This window comes from Panthera tigris, chromosome A2, assembly GCF_018350195.1.
Source record: "Panthera tigris isolate Pti1 chromosome A2, P.tigris_Pti1_mat1.1, whole genome shotgun sequence".
NCBI classification, from domain to species: domain Eukaryota; kingdom Metazoa; phylum Chordata; class Mammalia; order Carnivora; family Felidae; genus Panthera; species Panthera tigris.
Window position 1 is genome coordinate 27,382,759 of NC_056661.1, and position 15,674 is coordinate 27,398,432.

Here is a 15,674-nt window from a genome sequence, read left to right on the forward strand (position 1 = left end):
CCTAGCTTTTATTAGTCTGGTGAAAGACAGTGCTTGAGAGTCTAATGTAAAAGCACACTGCATTGGTCATAATGTATTATCCTTTTCATAGATTGTGAATTCTCTCTCTCTCTCTCTCTCTCTCTCTCTCTCTCTCTCTCTCTCACACACACACACACACACACACACACACACCATCTGTCTACCTTTCTGATATATTTTAGGACTTTGGTATCTGTGTTTCCATGTGCCATTAGTCTGGAGATTTCCTTTATGTTATGTTCTTGTCATGTTCATGTGCAAGGCAATTCCTACAACAAATTGAGAGGTGCAAGAATTTCCTTCTCTTTCATTTTATTTTCTGTCAGAATTTTTCCAACAGTCATACAGATGATAATAATCTTATTCAGATTCTTGTTTCTTAATTGCATAGTAGAAATCAGCAGTAAAGTTATCTGGGTCTAATGCTGTCATTGTGAGAAGGGTTCTAATTTAGGTTGGACTTCGGTTTAAAAATTTTTTTTTAGTATTTCTTTATTTTTGAGAGACAGACAGAGGGAGACACAGAATCCAAAGCAGGCTCCAGGCTCTGAGCTGTCAGCACAGAGCCTGACACGGGGCTCGAACTCACGAACCGTGAGTGAGATCATGACCTGAACTGAAGTTCACGCTCAACTAACTTTTTTACTTTGTGTCAGTTTGGGTAAAATGTATTTTTTCTAGAAATTTACAAATTGAACCCCAATTTTCAAATTTATTGGCCTAAAATTATTCTTTATATGCTCTTTTCCTTTTTAATGACTGCAATATTCAGATGTTTAACATATTACTTTCAGCTTTTATTTCCTTCCATTAAATGCACAGCAGTCATAAAGTAAGTTACTCTATAAACACGTTTAGTTGCATCTACCATTTTTAGTTTTCTTCATTTAGCTCAAAATTGTTTCTAACTTCCATTGATTTCTTTTTCTTTAGAATTCCTTTTGGATGAGTCTGCCAGTGACAAATTCTCTCAGCCTTGTCAGAAAGTGTGTTTATTTCACTTTTATTCTAAAAGAACGTGTTAACTGGCTATAAAAATCTAGGTTGATGCTTATTTTCTTTCAGCTCTTTAAAGATGTGATTCCATGGTCTTGTCATTTTCTTTTTTGCTCTTGTTGCCTTTGGTCTCTTCCTTTATTACTCCTTTGAATGTAAGGTTTTCCTACCCTACCCCCACTATTAAACCTGACAACTCACTCTTTGTCCTTCTGCAGTTTTATCATGATAAGCTTAGGTGGGGATGCCAAATCCCCTGCTCGGGGTATGGTGTGTTCTTGAATTTTGGATTGGTGGCTTTTGCCAGTTTTGAAAAATTCACAGCTATTATCTCTTTAATTATAGCTTCCACTGGAAGTTTTGGAATGGTGAATACATATCTATGAGGCTTTCTCATTATATTTTATGTCTTCTGACCTTTCTTATCCTTTTTCCCACTCTTCCTTCATCTCTTACTGGTTCATGCTGAATATTTTCATATGGCTCATCTTTAAAAATTTAGTAACTTTCCTTTTCCTGCTAAATTCATTCCTGGGGTTATTGTATTTTTGTGTTCTAGAATTTCTATTTGGTTCTTTTTCACATCATCTCATTTTCTTATAGATCCCAGCTCTCAGGAAAGGTTTTTAAAAATCTTTCCTTTCTAGAAACAAGTTAAACATAGTTATTTTAATGACTACTTCTGATCATTCCGATTTTAGGTATCCTATGATTCTAATCTTAATTGTATTGACTCGTCTCCAAATATGCTATGGGGTATGTGTGTGCACATTCATGTGTTGGGCATTTGAAGAAAATAATTTGTAGACATGATTTAAAATCTTGGATGATATTATTTTCTTCCAGGGATTATTTTTTCTTTGCTTCTGCCAGGAACCTAATAAGACTAGCAAGTTGGGATCTCACATTTCCAAGACTGAAACTTTCTTGATTGCCCAGATGATTTGAAATTGTGCTGCCACTGGTAGCAGGGCTGGCTTACATCTGGGTCACTCTTTTTTTTTAAAATTATTTATTTAAAAAAGAAATTTAATGTTTATTATTTGAGAAAGAGACAGAGAGCAAGCAGGAGAGGGGCAGAGAGAGAGGGAGACACAGAATTGGAAGCAGGCTCCAGGCTCTGAGCTTCCAGCACAGAGCCCAAAGTGGGGCTCGAACCCAAAGACCATGAGATCATGACCTGGGCAAAGTTAGCCACCTAAATGACTGAGCCACCCAGGTGCCCCTGGGTCACTCTTTTTTGAACGGTATCACCTTCTCATATTTTTGCATGCCCACCCAGGTATGGAGATTTAGAAAGTGCTCTACTATTTGAAACCTAGGTTTTATTGTTTTAGCCCCATCTGCCTCTCCAAGATACAAATACCCTCAGCAGAAAAGCATCCCCAAATGCTAGGCTTCTCTCTGGATTTCTAGCTGCTCTTGGATCTTGACCTTATTATATTCCCTTGCTGCTTTGTTACCTTTTAGCAGATGTTTGTGTATATTCTATACAACTTTTTCCTAGTTGAACACTGTGGGATATTTAATTCAAATTATTTTGTATGGTAGGAATAAAAGCAGAAGTCATACCTTTTCTTTTCTCTTTTGGTGGTCTGAAAATATCCTGCCCTACAGGTTGTATTCTTTAATTACTGTTTAAACTAATTTATCATTACCTGAACATTTCCATAATTTATCATCTTTAAAGTATAATTGAAATCACAGGGAAAATAATGAATCTACATATTGGCACAAGTAATGGATACTCATAGTCTCCACTGCTTACCATTTGTGATAAATTGGAGGTAGCGGAACATACTGAAATGTCTCTTGTATCATCAGAGAAGTATTAAATCTAGAATGAGCACAATTTAGAGCTGTTTTTGCTAGTGTATTTCCTAGCCATTACTTTGCATTATTCTAAGAAAAACCTTAGGATATAATTAAGATGCTTTCCACAATAGTATTTCAGATACAGGAAAAGTGAGGCACAATAGAATGATGTGTCCAAGTCCACAGAGTAAGTTTAGTGACTATGTTCCTAGGGAGCAAGCTTAAATTATTTAAGACATTTCCATTGACAGTAAAAAACAACATGGCAGACAATCCATACATTATTCTTAGGAAACTTAAAGTTGTCTTTTTATACTTTGATTTGGTGGTGAACATGTCTAATGCTTAGGACAAGTGACTAAAAAATATATATATATTCTTTTTTGGTAGGGGGGCTGAGACATAATTTTCACCTTACCAGTCTTTTCTTTTCAAAGCACATTTTAGAAAGTTCTGTGTAAAGCTCCAGACAAGCATTTTCTTTAGAGGGGGGAGGCATTATCTGCCACCTGACTTTCTCTTGATTCCAGATTATTTATGGGAGGCTCTAGTAGGGGAAACAATATTTGCCTAGTGACAGGGTTGAAAAATGGTAATAGGTCAGTGCATTGGGGTCTGGGAAGGGCATGGCATGGATGGCAGGTATCTATCCCCTAAATGACCTGGCCACAAGAAAGTGAAGGAGAGCTCCCAAGATGGCTTCCATAGCACTGTCTTTCCTTATTTACCATTAAATGAGGGAAGAGGAAAAAGAAGGGGCACATTACATAGAATTGGGCTGAGGGTCTAATTTTACCAACACTATTGAGACAAGTGGGACTAATGGGATATTTTAATTCTGTTAATGTTGTTTCCTTAGCTCCTCTCCTTTCTTCCCTCCATTGTTTTTGGATTTTACTTTAATAAAGAAGATATAGTCTCCATTGCTCATCACTTAGGATAAGTTAGAAGGAATAAACCATACTGGGGCACCTGGGTGGCTCAGTCAGTTAAGTATCCGACTTCTGCCCAGATCATGATCTCGTGGTTCACAAGTTCGAGCCCCATGTCAGGCTCTGTGCTGACAGCTCTGAGACTGGAGCCTGCTTCTTGGATTCTGTGTCTCCCTCTCTCTTTGCCCTTCCCCTGTTTGTTCTCTGTCTCTGTCGATCTCAAAAATAAATGAAACATTAAACAAATAAAAAAAAAAACATACTGCAGTGTCTTTTGGAAAACTGTTAACACCAAAAGAAGCACAATTTAGAACTGCCTTTTCTAGTGTGCCCTCATTGGTTGAGCACTTAACTTGATAGATGCCTGGAATGTCAAAATAATGGAGGACTTATTATGTAAGAGGTGGCTTAGGGACATGTTAGGGAAAGAATGGAATGAACTGTATAAACATTAGTTATGACAACATGATAGGTTGAAGATTACTAATATGAATGTTTAGAGCCTTCCTTCCTATTAACCTCCCACAACCTCTAGGAGATTCTTTTTCTACCCTCCTCTTTTCTGGCAGAGACAAAGACAAAATGAGAAAAATGAAAAGAGAACACCACACAGAGTAAAGAGAATTAAGCATTGAAAGGAAAAAGAAAAAAAAAAACAAGTCTTGGGAGTCGGTAAAATTTTTTGGAAAGTTTTTGCAAGAGTATGCATATTGATGTGTGATACATTATCCATTTCTGGAGATGCGGATCCTGGGGATGGTGATGATGGGCTTTGTTCTATTATCATTTTCCAAGATGCAACTAAAACAAAGTTATTATTGGCATTTGGATTACACTTTTCTGAAAAGAACTCTGTGCTGAGGGTTCATGTCATTCAAGGATTCATGAGAGTTAACAATTAACCATGGGACATGAGTCATTTTTACTATCACTTGAACTAAATCTCAGTGGAAGAGTTCTGTAGATACTTTAGTCATCAGTGGCCTGTAGAAATATTTTGCCTGAACTATTGGGCACATGTAAGAGACAGCTGGATCTTGGTAAAATATTACAAAAATAATCTACTAAAGCTAAAACCCATTTTGAAGCCATGGGGTATAGACTGTCTCAGAATTTGTATAAAGGGAAGTTTTTCAAGTATAACTAGATGGTCATCTTTTTGGGCTGTGGCAAAATAAACCACTTAATAGGACATCAGGTTTGATTATTTCTAAAATTGCTATAAATCTATGGTTTCTCATTCACAATTTAGACCATAGTGACTTGATTTATATTTAATCCAAAACATAGAGTCTTTAATTCCTTACTACTGAAATCTGGTTCTGTAAAGGTAGTCTTCACAGAATAAGAGGAGAGGCAGCACAATCCTCTAGAAACATGAAGTGCAGAAGAAGAAAAACCAAACTAAAATCTCTTTTCCAGCTGTGTTTAAAATGATGACTTTTTTTTTTTATAAAGAGCTTTGAATATACTAAAGTGTCATTAGCCTTAAAGAATCTTCTCTTGTACTTCCATGGTAAAGAAAAATTTTGATTGTATTAATTTGGCAATGAGTGTTGGTAAACACATTCATCGGTCCTAATCATACCTCCACATGGGGATTGCCTGGTAGGTTTAGGATTGAACTGCCAAGGAACTGACATTAAAACCCTCCTCTCTCCTGAGAAAACATGAGAATACTATGATCGGTTTTCTGGCCTTTCTCATCAGAGGCTGCTAGGCTGAGAGCAGACCCTCTCTGAGAAGGAGGAGAATTTGTCCAAACTGGTGGGGTATGTTTTAAAAGGCATGATTCAGTGACCAGAACAGGTGCTAAATAAGCAAACCTGTCCTTTCTCGTCCACCTCAACTGTCCATGATTATGATATAAGTGTGGTCCAGTGGCTGGAATTATGGTGATTTTTCAAAAATGCCAGTGTCAAAATTTTGCCTCGACAGTATATCTGTAACTACTAATAATGCTGTTTTGGGCTGACTCAGTTGCTTTGAAATTGCATGGCTCTGTTATGAGTAATGAGAGGCAACCAATTATCTATAAAATAACGGCATGCACAGAGGAGAGTTTGATGAATTACAAATGAACTCTGCTGACACAACAGGGTGTGGAGACCTTCTCTGCTCTTCCTATCAGAGTTAGGGGTGATGCTTGCAGACTTTACAAGCAACTAGCCCACTCAGTTCTAACATGGGGTGGGAGCCTTCCCTCACTAGGACACATGGCATTGCTTTACAATTAAGTAGGAAGCTCAACATGGGTGTATAAAGGCAGCACACCCAGGTACTAAACACCTATGTAAAGAATTATTATGTTCCAGGAAAGATGCAGTTAGATAAGGGATATGGATGCACTGTAATCTGATGTGATTCAGAACACAGACCAAAAGAGCCATCACAAAGCCCCATCTCGGAACTCAGCCCAGTATGTGGGGAGCCACTGCATAAATTCACCTAAGCAGAAGGCAGATGTTGAATTCCTGGAACCAAGGGATTCCCACCCTCATCAGGGATCTGTCAGGTGGAGGAGCTTCATTCAGCAACACTTGGGCTGTTGTCTCTGCCATGCCTGATGAAGGCAATGTCTGTTTTTCACTATTGCTTAAGAAATTGCAATTCAAAGTCATTTTCTGCTAAGAAAAGGATACAGAGAGTAGTCAAAACACCAAAACATCCTGCAGGATTACATGGGAAGATCAAGAGAATTCTATACATCTAAGCGAATGTTGATGCCCTGATGGCTTCAAGAGGCTAAGTAAAGAGTTCATAGTTTGAGGATGTTTATCTCTGTTGTCCTATGGCAGTCTTGTCATGCTTGAGGATTAATGGGGGTTTATACATAAAGAAGATACAAAACAGGGGTTTCTACTTACTGGGAGGTTGCTAGTATTTCCACACCAAACATTCAGGAGAGAGTAGGTTTTTTGGTTTTTGTTTTGTTTTGTTTTGTTTTTGTCTGTTATAGTCCCTTCCCCATATTGGGCATCTCTGGGTACAGGTTTGCACACTGGTTTTTAAGATAGACTAATGGCAAACACAGTGTGAAGGCCAAGCCCTAGGAGTTGGTCTCCCAGGAGAAGCAGTGATTTCAGATAGATCCCATCAGCCTAGAGACTAAGCATGCCTGTCAGGAGCAGTAGGGCATGATGTGGGGCTTGCTGCCCAGTGTCCTCCAGCCAAGTACAAGAGACTGGGCTCTTATCCCTAGGGAAGCTGACTCTGGTTCCCCCCAGGTGCCTTATCTTCTCCACATACCTGGTGAGAGACATGGGGAGCACTAACTTAGGGGGATTGCTACAGGTCTGGAGTCAGCTTGCTCTGGGTTTGAATTCTGACCTCCATTGCTGTCTTCCAAAGACAGGTATCATTTGTCTGTTTATGATAATTTTAGATGATCTTCACTGAATCTCACTATTAATAAATTATTCCCTTTTAATCCTTTTAAATAAGTCAAATAGAGAGTCTTTGTTCAGTGCTGGAATGGAATGCCTCTGTAACAATGGCTAGCCTCTCTTTTTAGCAAAGAGAGAATGAATCTCACTCCCAATGTCTATAGGCAAGCAACTATGCCAAGCTGGAATTCATCAGCATTGTTTTTCTTTCATATTTATTTTTATTCTTAATTTCTAATTGCAAATAATACTTGTTTTTCATTGACGTTAACATAGAACGTTTAAAAGTGAATCAGGTAAATAATGAGTAAACAATACCCTGGTACAGAGAGAGAGAGAAAGAGAGAGAGAAAGGCATGATGACATAGGAATAAGAGAGATTTGGGAAACACTGTATTTGCCCAAGGTCATATTACTTAGGTACTTGGTCACATGGTGGAGTGAAGAGGACAGGTGCCTAGATAAGAATTAGTTCAGTCTGGAAAAACTTGCAAGCAAGGAGAGTTGGAATGCAGGGGCTGTGTTGGCTGGGAAAGTGAGCTCTTTTAGCAAGATAGGCAGTCCAGAGACTAAGAGAATGGTCTTTGGGGTTTGAGTGTCTGGGTTCTATCTCAACTCTGTCACTTGGAACTATTTACCTTGTAATAACACTTAACATCATTGAGATTCAGTTTTCTTATTATCTGCAAGATGGGATAATAGAACCTGTATCTTAGAAACTTGGAAATGTTGGCTATTATTATCCTTTCCAGGGCTGAACCCTAGCCTACCTGCCTTTGTGCATGTTTTGAATTGCGCAGTCTTCCCAGGTGAGCAACATGAGTGTCTCCATACTGGCTCTGCCTAAGAGCGACTTGCTGCTGAGGGTGTAATGGGGATGTTGTGCACAGGCAAAATGCCTTTGTGCATGTTTTGAATTGCGCAGTCTTCCCAGGTGAGCAACATGAGTGTCTCCATACTGGCTCTGCCTAAGACCGACTTGCTGCTGAGGGTGTAATGGGGAAACCTTGGAGAGGTCAAGCTTATCTGAATTTCACATAAACAATGAATAATTTTTTTAGGTCTAGGTATATTCAAATATTGCATGACAGCCCTATTTATTAATGAAATTTCAGAAGTTCTATGAATCCCTTAACATTACATAAACATTTGGTATGCAGATGCATTTTGAAAAGGAAGGAGAGTGGGTATCAAACCTTTGCCTCTAAGGGGAAATATATATTATCCCTTTATACTGCAGGAGATGATGGTGCTCTTGGTGAAATCTTAGGACCCTATGCTTAAGTCCCTAGCCTCCAAGTTACTAGTTGAGCTATTTGGCAACCCACATCATCATCGCTCCTTTTCTCTGTTCCTACCTCTGATGGCTGAGAAAACTGAAGGTGATTTGTTTGGTCTGTAACCAAAGGCCTTTAAAGAGAGATATTAATGCTAATTAATTTAAAAAACCCACAGGCATTGTGGCAATAGTTTGTACAGCAAGCTGGGATGAATGTCTTTCTGGCAAGACTTCCAAGGCAAGTTGATTCACCCAGAAGACAGGAGATGTTAGGCCTCAAGGCATGACAGAAGAAAAAACTGGTGAAGCAAAGCATACAGAAAACTTGGGTAGTGAGTTTAAATCCTCTTAAAATGTCTAGAAAATGCATTCTAACACAGAGTCCTACAATTCAGCAAGCCTCAGGAAAAGTCTAGAGCTTTCTTGCCTTGATCTGGAAGTCCCTATTACATAAGAAACTGGAAGAAAAAAAGAAAAGATCAGCTTAGTAAGTTGAGTCTGAAGAACAGCAACCCCATTTGAATGGGACATCCCACAATGACACACTGGCTTTCAGAAGAGGAACAGAAGGAGATCTGCAGCCATGCCTATGGGTCTGTGTTCTTAGGTAGACTGGCTTGATCCAGAGGAAGGAGGGAAGGAAGAAGGGAAGAAGGAAGAAATGAGAAGGTGAACAGTAGAAAAGTTTAGAAATAAATGATCAAAGACAGCTTTTGCTAGCACTACACTGTATCCCTTCAGGCAATTGAATGGAATGTAGCTGACAAGCCAATGACATTCTCCAGTTTCATTCTCCAATGCAATAAGTGTTCTAGAATGCAAGTGCCTGAGCACTAGGACATGCATGAACAATAATGGGGGAGACATAGTTGATACTTGGTCTTCAAGTAATTGGAATACTTTAAAAAGGAGGCAGGGGAAAGAATGCCCAAGAAATGCACAAATACTAAAAACTAACTATAAAAGACTCCTATTTCAAAGGGAAAATGGAATACAATGAACATATTTTCTACCTAAAAATCATGACCACTAAGCAGTGGATATAATTTTATATAATTCTGTTGCTACCAGTATTCACTAATTGTGTTTTTAATTTGTGTCTGATCTACTTCAACAGCTTATAGTATAAACACAAGACCAGATGAAGCAGATAATTCCCAAAAGGAAAAAAACTATTTAGGAGAGAGACACTTTATCTGAGGACCATGGAAGGAGTTTTGTTTGTTTTGTTTTGTTTTTGCAGGGTTGACAGATAAAATATAGGTGGTATTTTTTAGTCTAGGGATGCCCCAATATTTCATGGCAACCCCATTTATTAGTACATTTCAGAAGATCCATAAGCTCCTGGATATTCTATAAATATTTGGTGCAGATATGCATTTTAAAAAAGGAAACTGGCTACAGCTTTCCACCAGAATCTTAAATCTGTCATCTCTCAACAGTTCAACATCATTAATGCAAAGAGATAATTCTATCATGTCTGCCCTTTCCCTGTGGCCTTGAGCTTCCCAGCAGCCAAAACTAAAGGGAATTTACAAAAGCAATTTACCAAATAGCAGCTGAAGAGAAGAGGCCCAAGTGGAAGAAAGACTGATCTGGTCAGAAGATAGTGAGTCAGCTGGCTCACAAACCCCTTCCAGCCTATGTAGAAATCTGAGACTAGAGCTCTCAGTGGGTATTAACTTTTTAAAGGATCAGGTATGCATTACAAAAGATCTTGGGCTGCCTGGCAGGATTGAACTGGAGAAGGGCAGGATGGTGACCCAGGTGGGCTAGGGGAAGGTGGCTGGAAGGAAGTGAGCTGATAGTTATGTAGAAGGTGACATGGAGGCAGGGAGGAAGAGGAAACCCAGAGGTAGGAATCCCTGCCTCAAGGGTCAGGGTTTTTTCCCCCTCAGGCTTTTATATCTTTTGAATTCCTCTGTACCTATTTTTATGTGTCCCCATCCTGGGCAGGGAGTCTCCTTCCAAGGCCCCATGGAAGCTGTGAGTGATGATGAAAGCACAGTCTTTACCTGCAAAGTCACTGAAAGTAGACCCTTAGTGCTGCAGCTTCTGATGCCATTTCCTCCTCAGATCTCCACAAGGTTGGGGAGTCCTCTTCCTCTTTGTCATGTTTCTGGAGCTTTGGAGAAAACAATGGAATAGGCTTATTAATAATGGGTCCTTGGGATCTCTGAACAAGTGTTGTGCGGATGGCTAAACAGAATTTGCAAATCAGAGGCTGAAAGGTGTATGTCCTTTAATTGTATTGGTTGCCAAAATTTGAAAATGGGGAGGTGTCATGTAAGTGTCCACATTTCCGGCTTTGGTGATAACATAACCAGATCAGGCTATGCTGTGGCCTGTTCGATGCCTTGTCTTGTCTGCTGGAGGCTGTAAGTGGGAGGTCACAGACTGGGGAGCTTCCTCCCATTTACAGTAATCCCCAGTACTCTCTGATCTTATGCTTGGCTGGCATCATTCATGTATTTTACTCACCATTCAATGAAGAAACTGTTTTACACCTACCCATGATCATTCTCCTAAAGTGGCCTATGGTTTCCCTACTATTCTCTTTGGCTTAGTCTCTCTTATATGAGCTCGGGGCAGTTTTGTTCAGTGAAGCAAAATAGCCCAAGCAAATCTGTGATAACAGTACAAGAGCCATGAGTACTGAGTAAGAAATAAGAGCATATCCATTAAAAGAGGCTTTAGCAGGCAAACAGTTAAAAAAAATTAGAAAACATCAAGAAATTAACAATCGATCTAAGTCAATTAAATCATTTAAAAATCCTCTTCAAATACACATATTTATTTTTAAAAACATCTTGTATATGTCTCAGATTTGCATATAGAGTAAATAAAATTTCCATTCTACCAGAGAGAGGATGTTCTCAGAGCTCTTCATTAGAAGAGCTCAATTTTCCCCCTTAATCTCCTATTGCAGTTCAGTTTTATTAACTAAATTTGTTATTCCTGTGTGTGGCTTTATCCATTGTAAAATGCTGAAGGTATAAATTCACAGGATGTGCAGTGTAGTATTTTGTAAGTCGTTTGAGTTAAATGTTTTAACAGTACCAATGATGGCCAGTATTTATGATATGAACCGGTAGTTTCTTTGATGTGTATTATTTCATCCTGCACCATTTCATTTAATCTGAACATAATCCCTACACAAGGCAGGCACTGCTTCGCTCCATCTTTACCAAGGAAGAAATTGAGCTCTGAGGAAGTTCATTTGCTTGTCAAAGATCAGCCAGCTAGGCAGTGGCTGAGTTATTCCCAACAATTTTTGCCTTTTTATCTATCCTAGAGGAGCTGCCTGCCACCTGAGTGGCCAGTTCCACCCACCAGGCACAGTCCCCTCCCCAGCCAAAAGGCAGTCCTTTGGAAAGCATCTTGATGCCTCAGCAAAAAGTCTCCCCACTAACATAGTGGAGTTTGCTATCTTGGGCCAAAATCACTGTAAATCTAACCCAGAGAGGCCCCATTCCCCCCAACGTGGCCCCTTGGAGCAGGTGGAGAAATTTCCCCAGTATTTCTGAGCAAACTTTGACACACAAAGCAAACCAGTGAAGGAATGACACCCAGGCTCTCCAGCTGAGCTATATTTCCACTTGGGGTAAGTTTGAGTCTAAATGAGGTTCATTAGCATATAACTGGGCCACAAATATGTTGATGAGGGTCATGGATCTTCTGTTCAGAATTTGGCTGCCAGCACTCTGGTTTTACATTTTGCCACATAGATTTAATTCTCCTTAGTGGAAGAAAACCACATTAAGAAGTCATTTCCCTCCTCGCAGAGGCAGATAGAACACCATCGCTACAGGCGAGTCAAACAGGATTGCTATTTTTCTACTCAAGAACTAATTTTCATTTTGATACTAGCTTTAGGTCTGTTATAAATCCATCTTGTAACAATTCAATAGGATGACAAAGAACAATATATACAGCCCAGAAAATATGGCCTTCCCACTTCTGGTGCTGCCATTGAAAAGACACAGAAACCCAGCATTAAGTGGCTTCATCACCACAGATCATACCAGATGAATCCAAATAATTTAGAGCCTGTGAACGTTAATGCCTCCCTGGTTATTAGGAGACCGTCTGTTATTGTCATATGCCTTACAGATGGCAACGTTGTGCCCACACTTCGAAGTTGTTTATGCGAGGTAGAGAAATAAAACAAAAACTAATCATATTTGCAAAGCTCTGCTGTATATGGTTTTTAAAACTGAGAGGTTTCCCTCCTAAAAGCCCCAGATGGAAAAATGTGGCTTTCTTTAGAACAGTAGTGCTGGCTGCCCACTGGATTCACCTGGGGAACTTTAAAAAACACTATTGCTTGGGTCCACCCAGGGATTCTGATTTAATTTGTTTGGGGACAGCCTGGGTTTGGGGACTTTTTCAAACTTCTCAGTTAATTCTGAGGTGCACTTACTCCTTGAGAAGCAAGGCATTTGGGAGAAATGTGTATGTGTATAGATAGAGCCCATGCACATAGAGTAATAATACATTTCCCTTTAAGACCATTGCTTGTCACCCTGTCAATAGAAGAGAGGCTGTTGTTTGCAAACCCTGTCCTACAACTGCTTTTCTTATCTACAGAAATAGGGAGTCCAGGAATGATCCTGATGAGCAAGACCTGCGTCTTCAAAGAGGCACCCAGGTGACTTAGAAATTAAACGTGGTGTAGTTTGGGGTACATTTCTTCCTTCCTGAGGCAACCCAGGAACCTGGCGGCTGCAAGCCATTGCAGGCTGGGAGAGGTAAGCTCTAGTGACCTCAAACAGTGGTTTATGCAGAAGGCACTACATGCCAGAAGGAAGCTTTATTGGGGGAGGGGAGAACTTCAGATGAACCTTCCAGATTAATTTAGGCTGTCCACAGGGAAAGGCACTGACTGCTTACTAATGCACATGGTATTTATTCTGTCCCCACAATGCTAAGGGCTGGCCCTGGCACTAGAACACTGAAACAGACCCATTTATTGTCATTACGGGATACTCAGAATAGGCACCAAATGGTTAATTATAAATGGGGGGGGGGGGATTTACAAATGGAACAGACCCTTTTGCTGCCCATATGAAGGGTACCCAGGTAGGGAGAATAGGCACCAAATGATTTATTACAAATAAGGAGGAGGCATTTCCAAATGGGAGTGCTGCTGCTGGGAGGGCCTGACCTGCTTTGAAAGGCTTTGAGTTTCAACTTGGTAAAGAAACAGAGTGCTGTGATACAGAGTGACGGGGGAGAAGGGCTTATCTAAGGAACATCTAGCAACATCTCTCCAAGAAGATAAGGTTAGGCTCAGACTTTGACAATGAGAGGGCAAGCTCCTTAACCTCTTTGTGCCTAAGTTTCCCCCCACTGTAAAAAGGGAGCAGTAAGAGTTTTGAGTAGATGTACTTGGCACTTAGTAGTAATAAGTGGTACTTAGTGTTTGCTGCTGCTATTATTACTACTATCAGGCTGGATACACCATCCCCATCACAGTGGGGACAGAGAGGTTTTGTCCAGGAGTAAACTTGCCTTTCCTATCTTCATGGTTCCCCAATGACGTGTGTCTTTTTGGACCTTAAATACACTAAAAGGATTAAGAGCTATGGTCAGAATTCGTATGGCCCAAACCAACGACTCTAGTGAGGCACTGAAGTCTGAGGAGAAAATTTAGCTCCTGCAGCTTTAAAATGACCTATAATAATCCCTAACTCTCCAGGTTGTTAAGAGTAAAAAAGGTATCAATGGAGGCTCCTCACAGGTCAAGGTCAAGGTCTTAGAATAAAAGCATGTGGTAATGATCAAATGCAGTCAAAATTACCCTGAAATCAGGGCTGCCAGAGTTAGCAAATAAAAATACTAAATCAAATTAACTGAGTGTCCTGTATGCTCATGTGATATTTGGGACATATTCTTACTAAAAAGTATTACTTATTTATCTAAAATTCAAACTTAACTGGGCTTCTCCTTATATTTTATCTGGTAACTCAGCCTGGGGGACCCCCTTTGAAAAAGAAAAACCAAAACACTGAAAGTTCTTGGTTCACATTTGGGTTGTTCCCACACCTGCCTTGCTATGAATCCAGGAAAAGACACAGGCTGTCCAAAGGAAGACCAAAATCAAAACTAGCATTTTGTTCACTCTAAGGCTTAGTATTGGATGAAATGAGGAGTACTCTTTAAACCTCACAGCTCAGTGGTTCTCAGGCGCACACTTTTCCACATTTTCACATCTCTGAAATCAAAGTGTGCTCCACAATCGACGGTGTCATAATTTAATAGGCAGTGTTTTTCTTTGTTAGTCGTACATGAAGGAACGGTGCTTCTTCCTGTTGACGGCGTCTGGGGTTCAATGCACTACGGTGCTCCGTCTTTCCTCCTGGTAATCATATCACACAAGTTAAATGGCCATGACAGTGCTCAACACCACAGCACATTCCTTACCTCCTCTCTAGGCAACAGTGAAACTGTTGAACAGTTGACACTGTTTTCACAGGCACTTGGTTCTTTAGGGGAAAGTGCTCACCAGAGTTAGAAAGTTTGCAAAAAAATTTGAGCCAAAAAATCTTTATTCACTCAACAAAGTCTGTGATGGCTCTTGGAAGAGCATTCTATTTCCATATAAGTTTGAAAAGAGATAAAAAAAAATGTATCTGCAGTCATTTCACTTTATCTGCCTGAAATGATTTTGGAGAAGGTAGTGTTAACAGGATTTCTGACTGAAGTAGTGATATGTGTCAATTTTGACATTCTGCTCCTTCCTGGGCATTGAGCGTGCTATCACAAGGTATGTGAGGTAAAGATCAATTCCCTGATGTAATGCTCAAACTGCCTTGGCTATTGACTTTTTTATAGCTCTGTAATGGAATACAGTAGGAAGAATGATTCACAATAATTTAAATGTTTTTCAGGATTTGGAACTAACCTGTAATAAAATGCCAAGTTGTCTTCAAAGGCTGGGGAAGGTGGGGGGAAACAATTTAATACCACTTCTTAAAGAAGCAAGTGCTGAATATAAACTTGAGTGTTGTTATAGAGTACATTAATATATTTCATTGTTATTTTCTAAAACAACATAAAGAGCAGGAAGCTTAAACTATTTCTTACGGGTTGATGGTTCTATTCAGACAGGTGTTTGTATAGTCTTGAAAAGGAAATAATATCAATGAACACGGAAGTAAATCCATAATTTTCTTTTAGAACTAATTCTCTGCCTCTATTTTCAATATAGCCAACAAGCCTTTGTTGAGCACATGATATATT

At 39.6% G+C, this 15,674-nt stretch overlaps 1 protein-coding gene across 11 annotated transcripts in view; it reads right to left on the reverse strand.

The window, feature by feature from the left end:
- The window catches only part of FHIT (fragile histidine triad diadenosine triphosphatase), a 1,407,272-nt gene that overhangs the window by 18,674 nt on the left and 1,372,924 nt on the right, over positions 1 to 15,674 (reverse strand). For all 11 annotated transcript variants that reach the window (XM_042979314.1, XM_042979313.1, XM_042979310.1 and 8 more), the window contains one exon: positions 10,445 to 10,554. In XM_042979314.1, the coding sequence (XP_042835248.1) occupies positions 10,453 to 10,554 (102 nt within the window). In that variant the 3' untranslated portion in view covers positions 10,445 to 10,452. The remainder of the gene's footprint in view (positions 1 to 10,444; positions 10,555 to 15,674) is intronic.